We start from the raw sequence: 14,221 nt of genomic DNA on the forward strand, positions 1-14,221 counted from the left end.
AAAATAGAAACCCTAGCCAAATTAATGAGTTCTCAGTTTTGGGCTGTATTGGATAGTCCAAGCCCACAATGCTTATCTCACTTGCTTGATTTTTAAAATGATCTCTTCCGACCTCGTGTTTTTTTTATATCTTGAATTTCCAGTTTTGCCCTTACAAAAAATTTCGGTTTATAGAAATCGAAGCTTTGAATTAAACCGTACACCGGTTTAATTCTTCGTAAACTCATCCTTTGAGGAGAATATTACTTGAACCGTCTCTCCTTTACAAGTCTACATCAACTCATTCTTTTCACCCCTCAGATGTGAATCTCGCAGCAAAATAATAATAGAGGTTTTTTACTTGAACTGTCTCCCCTTTACAAATCCACAAGATATTTTTTTTTTTTGACAAAACAAGAAAAATAGTTTTAATCAATAAGAAAAATAGTTAAAATGAGGTTTTTTTGGTCAAGGGAGGACAAACTCACGCTGGATGTCGGGGGAAAACGACAACGTATGAAGAGGGAAAGAATGAAGAGCATTTGCTTTCAGTTAGAGTTACAGAATGAAAAAATAAAAAATACCCTAAGTGTAGGATGTCGGTTAATGGAAACTTTTTTTTTTTAAAAAAAAAATTAAAAAAAAAAAACCGTGCATCGCACGGGTGAAATCACACTAGTAAATTAAACAAACAAAAGCTTGAGTTAAAAAAAAGAAGAAAAGAATAAAAAATAAAACGTCGCCGTGCCCACTCTCCGAAACTCGTGAAATCTTCTCCGTCGCCGTCGTCTCCTCAAAACCTGTCCCGTCGCCTCCATATATCCGGCTCGCCATCTTAGGTAGCTCCAAATTGCTCCTCAAATCGTTGTCGATCGAGGTATGATTGTGTAGTTGTGTTATTTACTAAATAGTTGAAAAAGATGTTCTATGAAGCTTGTAGATTTATCACTGTATTTATTAGGAGAAAACGAACCATAATTTTTTTTTTCCTTTCTAAGCTTCTATTAACTGTTTCTTTTCCTTATCATTAAGCTGGTGGTAGTAATGAACTATTCTGCATACTAGGATATTGTCTGTATTTGACATGTTATGTATGGAATTCGGATGCTGTAGTTGTTTTGTTTGTATCTGCAGCTGAACTCTACAGTGGTGTTGCTATGATTTAGGATTAGAGTTTATTGAATTCTTTAATGAGGAATTTATTCTGAGAAAACATTTCCACTATTGAAATATGAAGGGGTGACAAAAGTTAATCAGGGTTATTGTAGGTATAAGTATAATATTAATATGCATATCCTGAGTATTAAGGTTTCAATTGAGAACCTTAATAAGGTATATCACCTACATGTGTGAGCAACCAAGACTCTTGGCTAAGTGATTGTAAGGCCAATCTTAGGATACTCTGAAGTCGACCTGGTGCTCCTAAATTCAGTTCCCGGCAATGTTAAGAAAATGTTTGGCCAGCGGCAGGCAGCCACACACTGCTACAGACCTACAGTAATTAGTCATCCATTAAAAGCTTTGAGATGCACTAAATTTTAAAATACTGGGATATGAGTGTGTTGGATTGGGTAAAAGTCCAAATAATTAGGTTTCAATTGAAACTAGAAATAATTGAATGGATCTGCAAGTTAGTGAGTTAGCTCTCATCGGCATTCACCACTCACAGATGCTCTTGCTGAGTGTGAGTCATTTTGTTTTTGGTTCATTGTTCTGCTTCCTATTGTTCTCTCAACTGCTTGTATTTGCGTTTCAAGTGTATTTACCATTATTTTGTGCCATCTTCTATTTCTCTCTTAAAATTTTGTTAGTAATGTTCTCATGTTGCTCTCTTGCTGCCATCTTTCCACAATCAGAGAAATTGTTACTGCAAATTAAATTTACTGTTTTTGTTTAGGTACTTTGTCCAACCTCAGCTAAGATTAGAAACAAACAAATGCTGTCCTGATGGCTCTTAAAAATATTACCTCGATCACTATGTGAAAGAATAATTTTTGAACTGTGTTACTCATACCCAACATGTGTTTCTGTATTGGGTTTTGTTGTTATGGAATGTCGTTTATTAGCTGTGTTGTTATTTCATGATGGGACTCCCAATATCGTTGGTTTAGTTATCGGCCCTTATTTCGTTGTCATTCCTGTTTAATAAAAACATTGGATCTGGGGTTTTTGGGGGAAATTGTTTTGTGAGGCCCCAAAATCTAATAAGCTACTGGGTGCTCCAATTTTCAGATAGTTGCAGTTATGTCTTCAGAGATGGAAAATTCAAGCTCAACAGCAAAACGCAAACTATCGTGCACCGCTTGCTTTGATGCACTCTGGTTCTGCTACTGTAATGGCCATTCACCCAATACCTAAAAAATTTACACCTTTCCCAAATGGGTCATCCCAGTACTGATTAAGTTTGTGCGTTTAATGTGTGCAGCTCCAGTTCATCAAATGCAGCAGTATTACAGGCTTGGTACTCTTGATAATTGTTCTGGCAAATGGAAAGCAATGGTTGACTGCTTAATGCTCAAGACCAAACCCAGATCTCAGGTCGAGGTTGGTTCCTATTTCCTCATTAATGGGTAATTTATATATGTTGAAATTTTTCAAATACATTGGATTAAATATTCTTCGAACATGATCCTATTTGTTGTATTTGAGAACATCCTTGCTTGTGTTTGGGAAAATTGAAGTGTAGGTGGTTTCGCTATTTTCGTCTTCCAATATATATCCCACCTTACTGGCAGTGGCACACACGCACAAAGTCAGATACCACCCATTGCGTGGTCTTGAATATGATATTTTGTGTGATTGCATCCTTCATTATATTGGATACCTCAACATATTTCCCACCCAGTGAGTGTTTGTGTGTGCGTGTGTGTTCTTGTGGCCTGAAATAGCAAAATCGAGACCGTCTAATTGATAAATGACAGATCAGTGCATGGAATTATCGATACAAGGGTTCCTTGCTCGTTAATGTGTATTAAAATTTTGGCACTTTAGTTATTAAAAATTTATTGCTAGAGAATTAAGGAACCTGCCCTTTCAACTCTGTCTTATTACAAATTATCTTCATTTCTACTTTTGCCTTTCTATATGACGCTCTTATTGCTCTTCTGTGAATGATGACGGAACCATAAAATTGGCGAGAGCTGAAGAGCTCTTAGTTTTTAATGTTCTTATTTTTATATTTCATGATTTTACCATGCACCAGTTGCATGGTTTAATTTATCTGGCATGAAAGTATGTCTTTTTTATTACAGATTGATAAAAGCTAATTTCTTTTGATATGATTGCGTTAGTTATCAGTGGCATTTAGCATTTTTTACTGTTAGTTACTATAGTAAGTCAATTTCAGAACTACACTATATATATATGTGAAAGAATAATTCTCTTCGCTTTTCTCCAGTCTCAGACAATCTATCTTAACTTGGTATCAAAAGTGATTTGAGCTTTGTCTCCTCTCAGTGAGCTGTTTCGAGTTTCTTGCTCCTTTCTGAAGCCATGTTTTTTATATCGAGTCTTGGTACAGTCCATGGCTTTGAAATCAACCAATGATGCTTTCAACTCTACTTCCTTCATCCATATGGTAAACCAAGCACACTCTTGGTTTGTCGGCCATTGACTAACGAAAATTATAGTTCATCTTCTCCATGATGACAAATCTATATCAAGCCAAACCTTGATGACAAATCTAAAAGCCACAAATAAAGATCATCTTCTCTTTACACATTTTGGCATCTGCCTCCCCTCTTAATCTTACTGCATACTTACTGCATTTACCGGTGCAGACTGAAGCAGTTGACCAGACACCAGATGCTCAATAACAAGCTTTTGTGTATTTTTGCGCGATTCATTAATTTCCTAAAGATAAAGCCATAGTTTCAGATCTTCTGCATAGCCTGAATATCGGGTTGTTGGATAGTGTTGCCGGTGAATTAATTTGGCTCAAGCACTTGCTAACTTGTTTTGAGATTACCATTTCTTCTGCTGTCCTGTTCTGCGATAACCCATCCATTATTCATTTGGTCTCTAGTCCAACTTTCCACGAGCGATCCAAGTCCCAACATCGGCTGGCAGAATCACTCACAGAGCTTCTTCTAGCTGCTGAGTTTCTGCTCTTAGCCTCTTACCACGTAAGCTGAGAATTTTGAACATTCACTTCCCCCCAATTTTAGGCGAAGTATTGCGAATCAATGTGTGTGTATGTGTGTGTGCGTGTGTATGAATTTGTTTGATTACTGTTATGCTAGTTATTAATTGTAGTTAGTATTGTTTACTGTTTGTTAGTCTGTTTCAGAACTACACTTTAGTATGTATATCTGTATCACAAGTAATTGAATGAAAACAAATCTCTTGGAGTAACAAGCTGTGTGTAACCCTTGTGTGCAGGAAGTCCTCGAAGCTCGTGAGAAAGCAAAACCACACATCTGGAATTTCCGAACACGATATGAAGCTTCACAAAACTGGCAAAGACTATATGGTCATCTAGACAGGCCTGAATGAGGAAAATCATATTAACACTCATTGCCTTCTGATTTTATTGGCGTTTTAGAGGAAGAGACTTTTAGAGACTGGATAAAGTTTATATCAAACTGAAGGTGCTAGGAAGTTCATATTAAATTTCTGTTAATAATGTTTTAAAATTGCAATGCCTTTCATTTTCAGGGTTTTCCGGTAATGAAATTTTGGTTGGTCCCTCTGTCGTTATTCAATCGTATCGTATGCCCACTTAAGTTTTGTCTTGACAACTGTTGGTGAAAGATAGAAACATAATTTCAAATGTTTATATAGAAGTTTTCAAAATTTAACCTTGTCAGATAAATTTAAGAGATCATTATATGTTTGTGTAGTTTGTTCACCTACACATTTCAAAATTCAAGTTGCCTCTGAGAGGCAATTTTTCACTATTTCAAAGTTGTTATGACAGTTATACAATCTTTTTTGGGAGAGAAGAGTAGAAAAGATGTATGTAACATTGTGCCTAAATTACATCATAGCTTAATTAGTTGTGTTGTACCTATATATATGTCAATTAATATCTCTTATATTCAGTTCTATGGCGGTTCTTCCTTCTAATGACCGGCATGTCTATGATCCTTTTCTCCCATATGAGTGAAATTCAGTCGATAGTTGTCAGAGATATTGATTTGTAGGGGTTTAATTAGTACAGGAAAATTTTACTTTTATTTTTTTATAACAATCCAAATGATATATAAAGTTAGTTGATCTAAATGATATGTAAAGTTGGTTGAAAGTTGTTTGTATTTTTTGAGAAAAAATTAATGTGTTTTTTTTATGATTGATTGAGACTTGAGAGTGAAGGGAGTACTGAATTTTCTAATGGTATTTATTTCCCTCCTTTTTGGTACATTATTTTTTTTTTTTTTTTTTTGCATAATGGTACATTATTAATAATATCACTTTATCTTTTTTCCTTTTATATTATACTTTCTCCGATCATATAATCATATAAACATATGAAAAGAAGATACTAACGAAATGTTAATATTACCCTTTCTTCACTTTTTCCTTTTTTTGACACATTATCAAATGAGGGCCATTTTTGTCTTTTCATACAAAATTTTAATAAAATAATATTATTATAATCATATAAACATATGAAAATAAATACTAATGAAATGTCAATGCTACCATTTCTTCACTTTTTTTCTTTGAATGAATGAAATATGCTTTCTTTGCCATAAAACCTCAAACAAATTTTATCTAACTAGATAATGTTTATCTTATTTTGAGAATCATCCACATGCAAAAACAAAAAGTTGGGTTGAAGTCTCTTAATTATTACCCAAATTTTGGATTGGATGCTTTTGTTAGATGGAAGTCTCAATCAACATTATCCAAACATTTGAAAATGACTAAAGAGATGTTTATGGCCTAGGTTAGGTCGAGTAAATGAACTCCCTTATGAATGCTTGAGACATGTAATTTGGTTCGAAAAAGTTTATATTCAATTGGTATTTAGTTATTTTTCATAATTGTATTGCTTTAATTCTTCGTTCTTAATCTTGATCACGTTATAGAATGAACCCATAGGAATTAGCTGATTCCGTGACAACAAACTAATAGGCCCGAATCTAAAGACAATTCAACCAACATATATGCGACCATTACATTCAGTATTTGCGGAAGGGGTAGGATCAAGATTTACAATTAGCTAAATTCTGCATGTTTAGGGGTAATCAAACAAGGTAGGCAGAGAACACGTGACAACTTGTTAAACATTGAACTTGTTAAGGGTAAGGACGCCTTTTTAAAGGCTGAACTTGTTAAAGGTGAAGATATTATAAAAACAAGGGGGAAACATATCAGCGGTTGACTAAACTCTATATATTCATATTGTAATAGAAATAAGGAACGGTAACACTGACCTTATTTTAATAGAAATTAATCTGTCGGACTATAACTAATAATGCAGTAAAGTATAACGCCGGTTAACAAGTAGGAGTAAGGGAGGAATTCGAAACAATTAACCGCCTTTTATTTTGATTGTCTTTTATTTTATTGTTATTTACTTTAATTGCAAAACTCTCTCAAAACTAACAAAGCAAATGCAAAGTAGTTTAGTTTCTAAATTCTTAACCGAAACTAGTAATTTTGGCACAATCCATGTGGAGACGATAACTTATCACTTTATTACTTGGTAGCGATTCTGTGCACATGCAGAAAAGTTCCATCAAGTAATAAGGTAAAATTACTTGTGATAATATGATCGAAAACTATTTTTTATCATTTTAAAATAGATGGAGTAGTAATATGGGTTCATATTGACTTGCAATTATTTTAGGCACTTTTTTTTTTAATTTACTAAATATCTTGTATTTTTTATTGTGCGTTTATTTGAATTATAAATATTAATAAATATTAAAGTTATCAAATTTGATTTAAATATATTTTTGTTTATAATTAAAGTTCACAAATTTGTTGTATCAAAAAAAAAAAGTTAACAAATTTGATGTAAATGACTAAAGAGATGTTTATGCATCGTGATGACTAAATGTGCCTTCTAGCAAAATAATAATGATTAAATATGCCGTACAATAAATTGATAAACCAAAAGCCCTCTTAATATATTTTTTAAGCGGTAATCGTTGAATTTAGTAGATAGGACCACAATTCAATTCCTACAACAGTGATCAGCAGGCCCGGTCCTGAGCTAAGACAATGGATGTTGTGGCCTAAGACCTATTATTATGCCTACCTAATATTATATATATATATATATATATATATATATATATATATATATATGAGTCAGGATCCGTTGACACCAACTAGTTTGACACCAAATGTTACACCTCTCAATAACGTTTTAACCGATATAAATTTTATAAAATCCACCGTTGGATTGAAAGTTTACATCATATAGATCATTTGTGTAAAATTTCAAATAAATCTAAAATCATTTGATATGCTATTGAGACACATAAAGATTAACGGCATTTAAAAAAATACAAAAACCGTTAATTTTGATGTATCTCAATAACATATCAAATGATTTTGGATTTATTTGAAATTTTACACAAATGATCTATATGATGTAAACTTTCAATCCAACGGTGGATTTTATAAAATTTATATCGGTTAAAACGTTATTGAGAGGTGTAACATTTGGTGTCAAACTAGTTGGTGTCAACGAATCCTGACTCTATATATATATATATATATATATATATATATAGGGGGCTGCTAACTTAGACCCAGTTGGGTCTAAGTTAGCAAGGTGCACCTTTTGAGTTGGACAAAAATACCCATTTTTTTAATTTTTGAAAGAATTGAGCAACAGGGGCATTTATGTAATTTTACTCAAAAATACACGCGCCCCCCACTTCTTTTTCCCCCCCCAGGACACGTGGCAGCTTCTCATTTGACAAAATCCACGCGCGTGCATCACACGCGCCGACAGGCGCGCGTGGGTGGAAGCATTACGAGGAGAGAGAAAGCCTTTTGAAAAGGCAGGCCACGTGTCAGAAGCTGATTGGCTGCGTTAATTTTTTTTCATTTAATACTTTAAACTCGATTATTTCGTCGTAAATTAATTTTTTATTTTTTAATTTTTATACCAAAATTCATAATTTTTTTTTCTCTACAAATAGAGACTTGGTTCGTTTGATTTGGACACAGAAAAAAAAAACCCAATTTTTCACTACCTTAATCTCATTTTTCACTACCTTACATCAACTCACTGAAACCATTCTACCAGAAAAATGGTTTCAGAGTACAAATCTCTGAAACCATTCTACAAGCTAAATGGTTTCAGAAGCAAATAACTAATAATCAACTTACTGAAACCATTCTACCAGCAAAATGGTTTCAGATTACAACTCGCTGAAACCATTGTACCAGATAAATGGTTTCAGAAGCAAACACAATTAATAAATTACTCACTGAAACCATTCTACCAGTAAAATGGTTTCAGAATACAACTATGTGAAACCATTCTACAAGCTAAATGGTTTCAGAAGCAAATAACTAATAATCAACTTACTGAAACCATTCTACCAGCAAAATGGTTTCAGATTACAACTCTCTGAAACCATTGTACCGAATAAATGGTTTCAGAAGCAAACACAATTAATAAATTACTCATTGAAACCATTCTACCAGTAAAATGGTTTCAGAATACAACTATGTGCAACCATTCTACCAGTAAAATGGTTTCAGAAGCAAACATTAGTTTTTAATTACCGTTTTATCTCATTTAATTAACTAAAAATAGTTTCAGGTCTCCAAAAATTTCATAAAATATACCAAAAGTTCCAGAATATTATCTACTATTTTCCTGGTATAATGGTTTCAGTGAGTTGGTTGAGTGGTGCGTGTTAAATTACAACACACAAGTAACGTATTTAGTAGACAAAAAATGAGATTAAGGTAGTGAAAAATTGCGTTTTTTTTTCGGTGTCCAAATCAAACGAACCAAGTCTCTATTTGTAGACAACAAAAAATTATGAATTTTGGTATAAAAATAAAAAAATAAAAAATTAATTTACAACGAAATAATTGAGTTCAAAGTATTAAATGAACAAAAATCACGCCCAGCCAACCATTGTGTGACACGTGTCCTACTTTTAAAAAGCAAATTTTTCTCTCTCCAGGTTGTAATCAAGTGTGACGCAGGCGCTTGAATCTGATGGATCTGGATGATCTGGGCTGTCTGATTGATCAGACAGTCTTGATGAGATCAGATCTTGGCTGTCTGATGGAAATCAACGGTCTGTAACCATGGTCCTTCGGTACGCGCGCGACACTGGATCTGCGTCTATTAATGGTTTAAGAAGGTGGGGCGCGTGTATATGGTTGGCAAAATTGCAGAAAATTACAGAAATGCCCATGTTGCTCTATTCTTTCAAAAATTAAAAGAATGGGTATTTTGGTCCAATTGAAAAGGTGCACCTTGCTAACTTAGACCTAACTAGGGTCTAAGTTAGAAAACCCCATATATATATATATATATAAACAATTAAGATTAAAGAAAATATAATTGGTAGGAGGCCCAAATGGTAGAAAACATGATTAGACATAATTGGTAGAATTATCAAAATAGAACTCCGCCTCCGCGGAACAAAAACAAAACGATGACACCACTTTTTCCTTTCATGTTGAGTTTGTTTTATGATTTTCTATTTCTCACGTTTTTGTAAGGTATGTATCACTATAGCTTTTTCTTATTTAGGTTTTGGTGTTGTTTTGTTTTTTGTATTCATAATTTTATTTTTTGGTTTACAATGAATTGAGAATCGAACTCAGGACCTATAACATAATACTCAAACCCTTCACCACCAGACCAATTCATAATTTTATTAATAAGTTATTTAACTTATTTTCTATAAATTGTTATTACTTAACAAATTTTTTTTCCATCCAATTTCAACTATTTGGATCTTACGGTTTTTCAATTATTCTTCTAAGTCAACATTCTACTTCACAAATGCTATTGTTCTCTACTTGAGTTTTTTTTTAAGCTTAGAAGATGTTGCTTAAGAAACATTTATGAGATAATGAAAAACGAAAAAAGAAACAAAAATAAAGAGTTAATAAAATCACAACAAGGAACTCTTGACAAATTTATTTTCAAAAAGGTAGATACCTAAGAAAATTTCGCTAATAGTAGCAATGAATATTGGAATCAGTCAAACAAAAATTTGGATCATGAAAAAGATGAAGTTGATGATAATTCAATTTGGATCATGAAAACATTAAATTCTCTCCGTCCCAAAACTTTAGTCCTTTTGGAGTTTTGCACGGAGATTAAAAAATGATAAGTAAAGTCATTTTTACCCCTACTTTATTAAGAAAGAGAAAATATATTTAATTAATGTTTTAACTTTTGTAAGGGTACAAATGATAAAATATCACTAAATGTGCATTGGTTTCTTAAAATGACTAAAGTTTTGGAACAAAATTAAAAAGCTAAAAAGACTAAAGATTTAGGACGAAGGGAGTATTAAAATAAAATATTTTTTTTTCCTTCTTGTAGTTAAGGCCCATAAAATGTCATGAATGGAATTATGGAACCGGTGATTAGAAAGGGGTTAGAATAGAATCACTTTGATGTCAGAACTAACTCTCAAACCATATTAAACGGTGTCATGACCAGATACTAATGCTGAAAAACAAAACAAAAAGAAGAAAAGAATTTTAATGAAAATGCGTGGAGTTAATATATTAAAATTAAAATATTTTACTTTTAAATACATAACTTTTTTATGAAATCATCGAATAGTTATCTTGCGAAATTGCAACTCATAATTTCATTCTAGTTTTAAATATAAGAAAAAGTTATGTCAAAAAAATTCAACATATTTGGCCCAAATTTCAGATTAAATACATAATTTTTCATTGATTCAACTTTCTTTTAGACTGAAGATTGAAAAAAATACAACGGGTCATTTTGAGTGGTAGATGGATGTATCTCAGCAAGGTAGATAGATAATGTAGAGATTAATTTTTATTTTTTATTTTTAAAAATAAGGAATGTTTATGATGAAAAAGCAATAGGATAGTATGGAAGGTAAAACTTTACCAACTTTTTTTTACACTATCATTAATTTAATCATAATTGTTAGATCATAAAAAGCATTTGACTTTATTTATAATTATTTTTTAAAGTCACGTATATATGATTGATTGTGATTTGCTGCTGATATAAAAAAAAAATATTACATTGACTATCGATATAAAACTTTTACATTGAAAATGTATTAAAATTAAACTCGCATTATATACTTAAAAATTTGTATAATTATATAACTTTTGTAAGAATATTTATTGATAGTAAGTTAGAAATTCTTATTACTCCAGGTAAAATGTTAAAATTCTAAGAATAAAAATAAAAAACAATGAGAATGTATGTGTTGAAATAAATCAATAGTTGTAGCCTGTAGGTAGATTAAATACAACATTGTGCACCTCATAAAATTCGCAGTTAAAATTAGTCACTTCTAACAATGCTTTGTACCTATAACATATGATAAACAAAATAAAAATAGATACATCATTTCAAGGTTGGTTGGTAGGTGATGATTTTTCATTGAAAGGAAATTAATGTTTATGAAGAAAATAATAGTAATAGTAAAAAAATGGAAAGTGAAGGTGTTTTCAAACTTGCCAAAGACTTGAAGATATTGAGTCACTGGTAGAAAGCTCCATAATCACGTGCTCACCTTAAAAACCAAATGAAACAGTTTATTTTGTTCAAGTATAACTGTACAATTTAGTGTTATTTAAGAACCAAATAACTCTCCTTTCTTGATCATAAAAACTGCACTAGTGTGTATAAGTTTCATAGTGAAAGAGAAACATCATGGCTAGTATCAAACAAATTGGAAACAAGAAAGCATGTGTGATTGGTGGCACTGGTTTTGTTGCATCTATTTTGATCAAGCAGTTACTTGAAAAGGGTTATGCTGTTAATACTACTGTTAGAGACCCAGGTTTATGTCTTAATGTGCCATTATATAATAATAATAACTGTTTATATGTTCATCTTAATCTTTTTACTTATCTAAACAGTAAATGGCATTATTATTTAGATAACAATATATCAAACAAAATATTATTATAAAAAAAAAATATTAAAATCTTGTGTTGGTGCATGTTTGGATTGACGATGAGTCTGGTAAATCACATTTGTTCTGCCGTAATTTTGAGAAAATTACGGTGACAATATGATTTTATTAAAGTTACCGTGATTCCAAACAGGCGGTTGGTTTCCTTGAAACAAGAAGTTCTAGGTCTATCTCTCTACCAAAATGCAATCGCTTAAGCGCATGTTTGGATTGACGATGAGTCTGGTAGAATCACATTGTGCTACCGTAATTTTGACAAAATTATGGTGTCAACATGATTTTATCAAATTTACTGTGATTCCAAACATGAAGACTAAACAAGTGCTAGGCCTATCTCTCTACTGAAGTTGTATAAGAATAGATAACATGCAAAAAAATTGGTATGAAAAAAAGTGCTGGTTTTGGTGTTTTGTACAGATAGTCCTAAGAAAATATCTCACCTAGTGACACTGCAAAGTTTGGGAGAACTGAATCTATTTAGAGCAGACTTAACAGTTGAAGAAGATTTTGATGCTCCTATAGCAGGATGTGAACTTGTCTTTCAACTTGCTACACCTGTGAATTTTGCTTCTCAAGATCCTGAGGTAAAATCGAATGTTTTTAAGTATATGCATGTAGAAAAAAAACAATATATTACTGAAAAAAATTGTGCCATTACTATTCAGAATGACATGATAAAGCCAGCAATCAAAGGTGTGTTGAATGTGTTGAAAGCATGTGCAAGAGCAAAACAAGTCAAAAGAGTTATCTTAACATCTTCAGCAGCCGCGGTGACTATAAATGAACTCAAAGGGACAGGTCATGTTATGGATGAAACCAACTGGTCTGATGTTGAATTTCTGAACACTGCAAAGCCACCAACATGGGTAAAACATCAAACCTTATTCACTGTTCTCAATCACGCATCGCAAAAAATAGCTATTTGTTCAAATTCCGCTAAGCTATGTACCGTGCTATAATACTGCTATAGTCGTTATTTAACAACACTTTGTACTAGATTACGCATCACATAACAATAACGGGTTGTTAAAATTCCATTATGGTAGAGCAGTGGCCTCTACTCCTTCTAGTCTCATATATAAGCAAAGATTCCTTTTTCAGGTTCATTGAATAATAACCGTACCAGATACATCAGTTATTTAATGAACCTGAAAAAGGAATCTTTGCTTATATATGAAACCGAAGGGAGTATTTCAGAACACTAGGTAGGAAATGGCTTGGCTCTTTACATTGTGGTGCCTCGTTATCATTTCTAATCGGAAAAGATTATGTAAACTTGCAGGGTTATCCTGCCTCAAAAATGCTAGCTGAAAAGGCTGCATGGAAATTCGCTGAAGAAAATGACATTGATCTAATCACTGTGATACCTACTTTAACAATTGGTCCTTCTCTCACGCCAGATATCCCATCTAGTGTTGGCATGGCAATGTCTCTAATAACAGGTTCAAAGCAGAAAAATTCAATGGCTTAAGGACTTTTAAGGACTATACAAAATGACTCATTAATGTTTTGATCTCATTTTTATATCTTGCAGGCAATGATTTCCTCATAAATGCTCTGAAAGGAATGCAGTTTCTGTCGGGTTCGTTATCCATCACTCATGTTGAGGATACTTGCCGAGCTCATATATTTCTGGCAGAGAAAGAATCAGCTTCTGGTAGATACATTTGCTGTGCTCACAATACTAGTGTTCCGGAGCTTGCAAAGTTTCTCAACAAACGATACCCTCAGTATAAAGTTCCAACTGAGTAGGCATCTAGTCATACATTTTGTGTGAATTTATATCTTCATCGGCATTAACTTCTACTAACACAAACTATCATTTTTTATTTGCAGATTTGATGATTGCCCCAGCAAGGCAAAGTTGATAATCTCTTCTGAAAAGCTTATCAAAGAAGGGTTCAGTTTCAAGCATGGAATTGCTGAAACTTTTGACCAGACTGTGGAGTATTTTAAGACGAAGGGGGCGCTGAAGAATTAGATTTCAATATTTCCACTACACTAGCAAACTCTAAGCTTGTTACGTATTTATGAAGTTTAGAGTGAATAAGGTTCATCTCTGTGAATCCCCTAGTGTATTTGCCACTTCATTAAGAAGAGAGCACAATAATTTTGCTGTTAAGTTTGGATTTGATTATGCTTACAGTTCAAAATCAATATTT

The 14,221-nt window shown here is 32.7% G+C and overlaps 2 protein-coding genes across 3 annotated transcripts; both read left to right on the forward strand.

Annotated features, from left to right (window-relative positions):
* The first annotated feature begins 675 nt into the window (after positions 1–675).
* Positions 676–4,619, forward strand: LOC123918148. 2 transcript variants are annotated; one of them, XM_045970123.1, is made up of 4 exons: positions 676–856; positions 2,212–2,311; positions 2,405–2,549; positions 4,360–4,619. In XM_045970123.1, exons 2-4 carry the CDS (start codon positions 2,224–2,226, stop codon positions 4,457–4,459), a joined length of 333 nt encoding a protein of 110 aa, XP_045826079.1. In that variant the 5' UTR covers positions 676–856; positions 2,212–2,223; the 3' UTR covers positions 4,460–4,619. The 2 variants fall into 2 exon arrangements, with proteins under 2 accessions (XP_045826079.1, XP_045826080.1); XM_045970124.1 differs by having other exon boundaries at positions 2,405–2,523.
* A 7,059-nt stretch (positions 4,620–11,678) lies between these two features.
* On the forward strand, positions 11,679–14,181 carry LOC123918149 (anthocyanidin reductase ((2S)-flavan-3-ol-forming)). The gene is made up of 6 exons (XM_045970125.1): positions 11,679–11,924; positions 12,477–12,643; positions 12,725–12,925; positions 13,342–13,501; positions 13,594–13,807; positions 13,896–14,181. The coding sequence occupies exons 1-6, from the start codon at positions 11,795–11,797 to the stop codon at positions 14,038–14,040; spliced, it is 1,017 nt and encodes a 338-aa protein (XP_045826081.1). The 5' UTR covers positions 11,679–11,794; the 3' UTR covers positions 14,041–14,181.
* The last annotated feature ends 40 nt before the right edge of the window (positions 14,182–14,221 follow it).

The sequence above is a fragment of the Trifolium pratense genome, linkage group LG3 (genome assembly GCF_020283565.1).
Source record: "Trifolium pratense cultivar HEN17-A07 linkage group LG3, ARS_RC_1.1, whole genome shotgun sequence".
Lineage (NCBI taxonomy): Eukaryota > Viridiplantae > Streptophyta > Magnoliopsida > Fabales > Fabaceae > Trifolium > Trifolium pratense.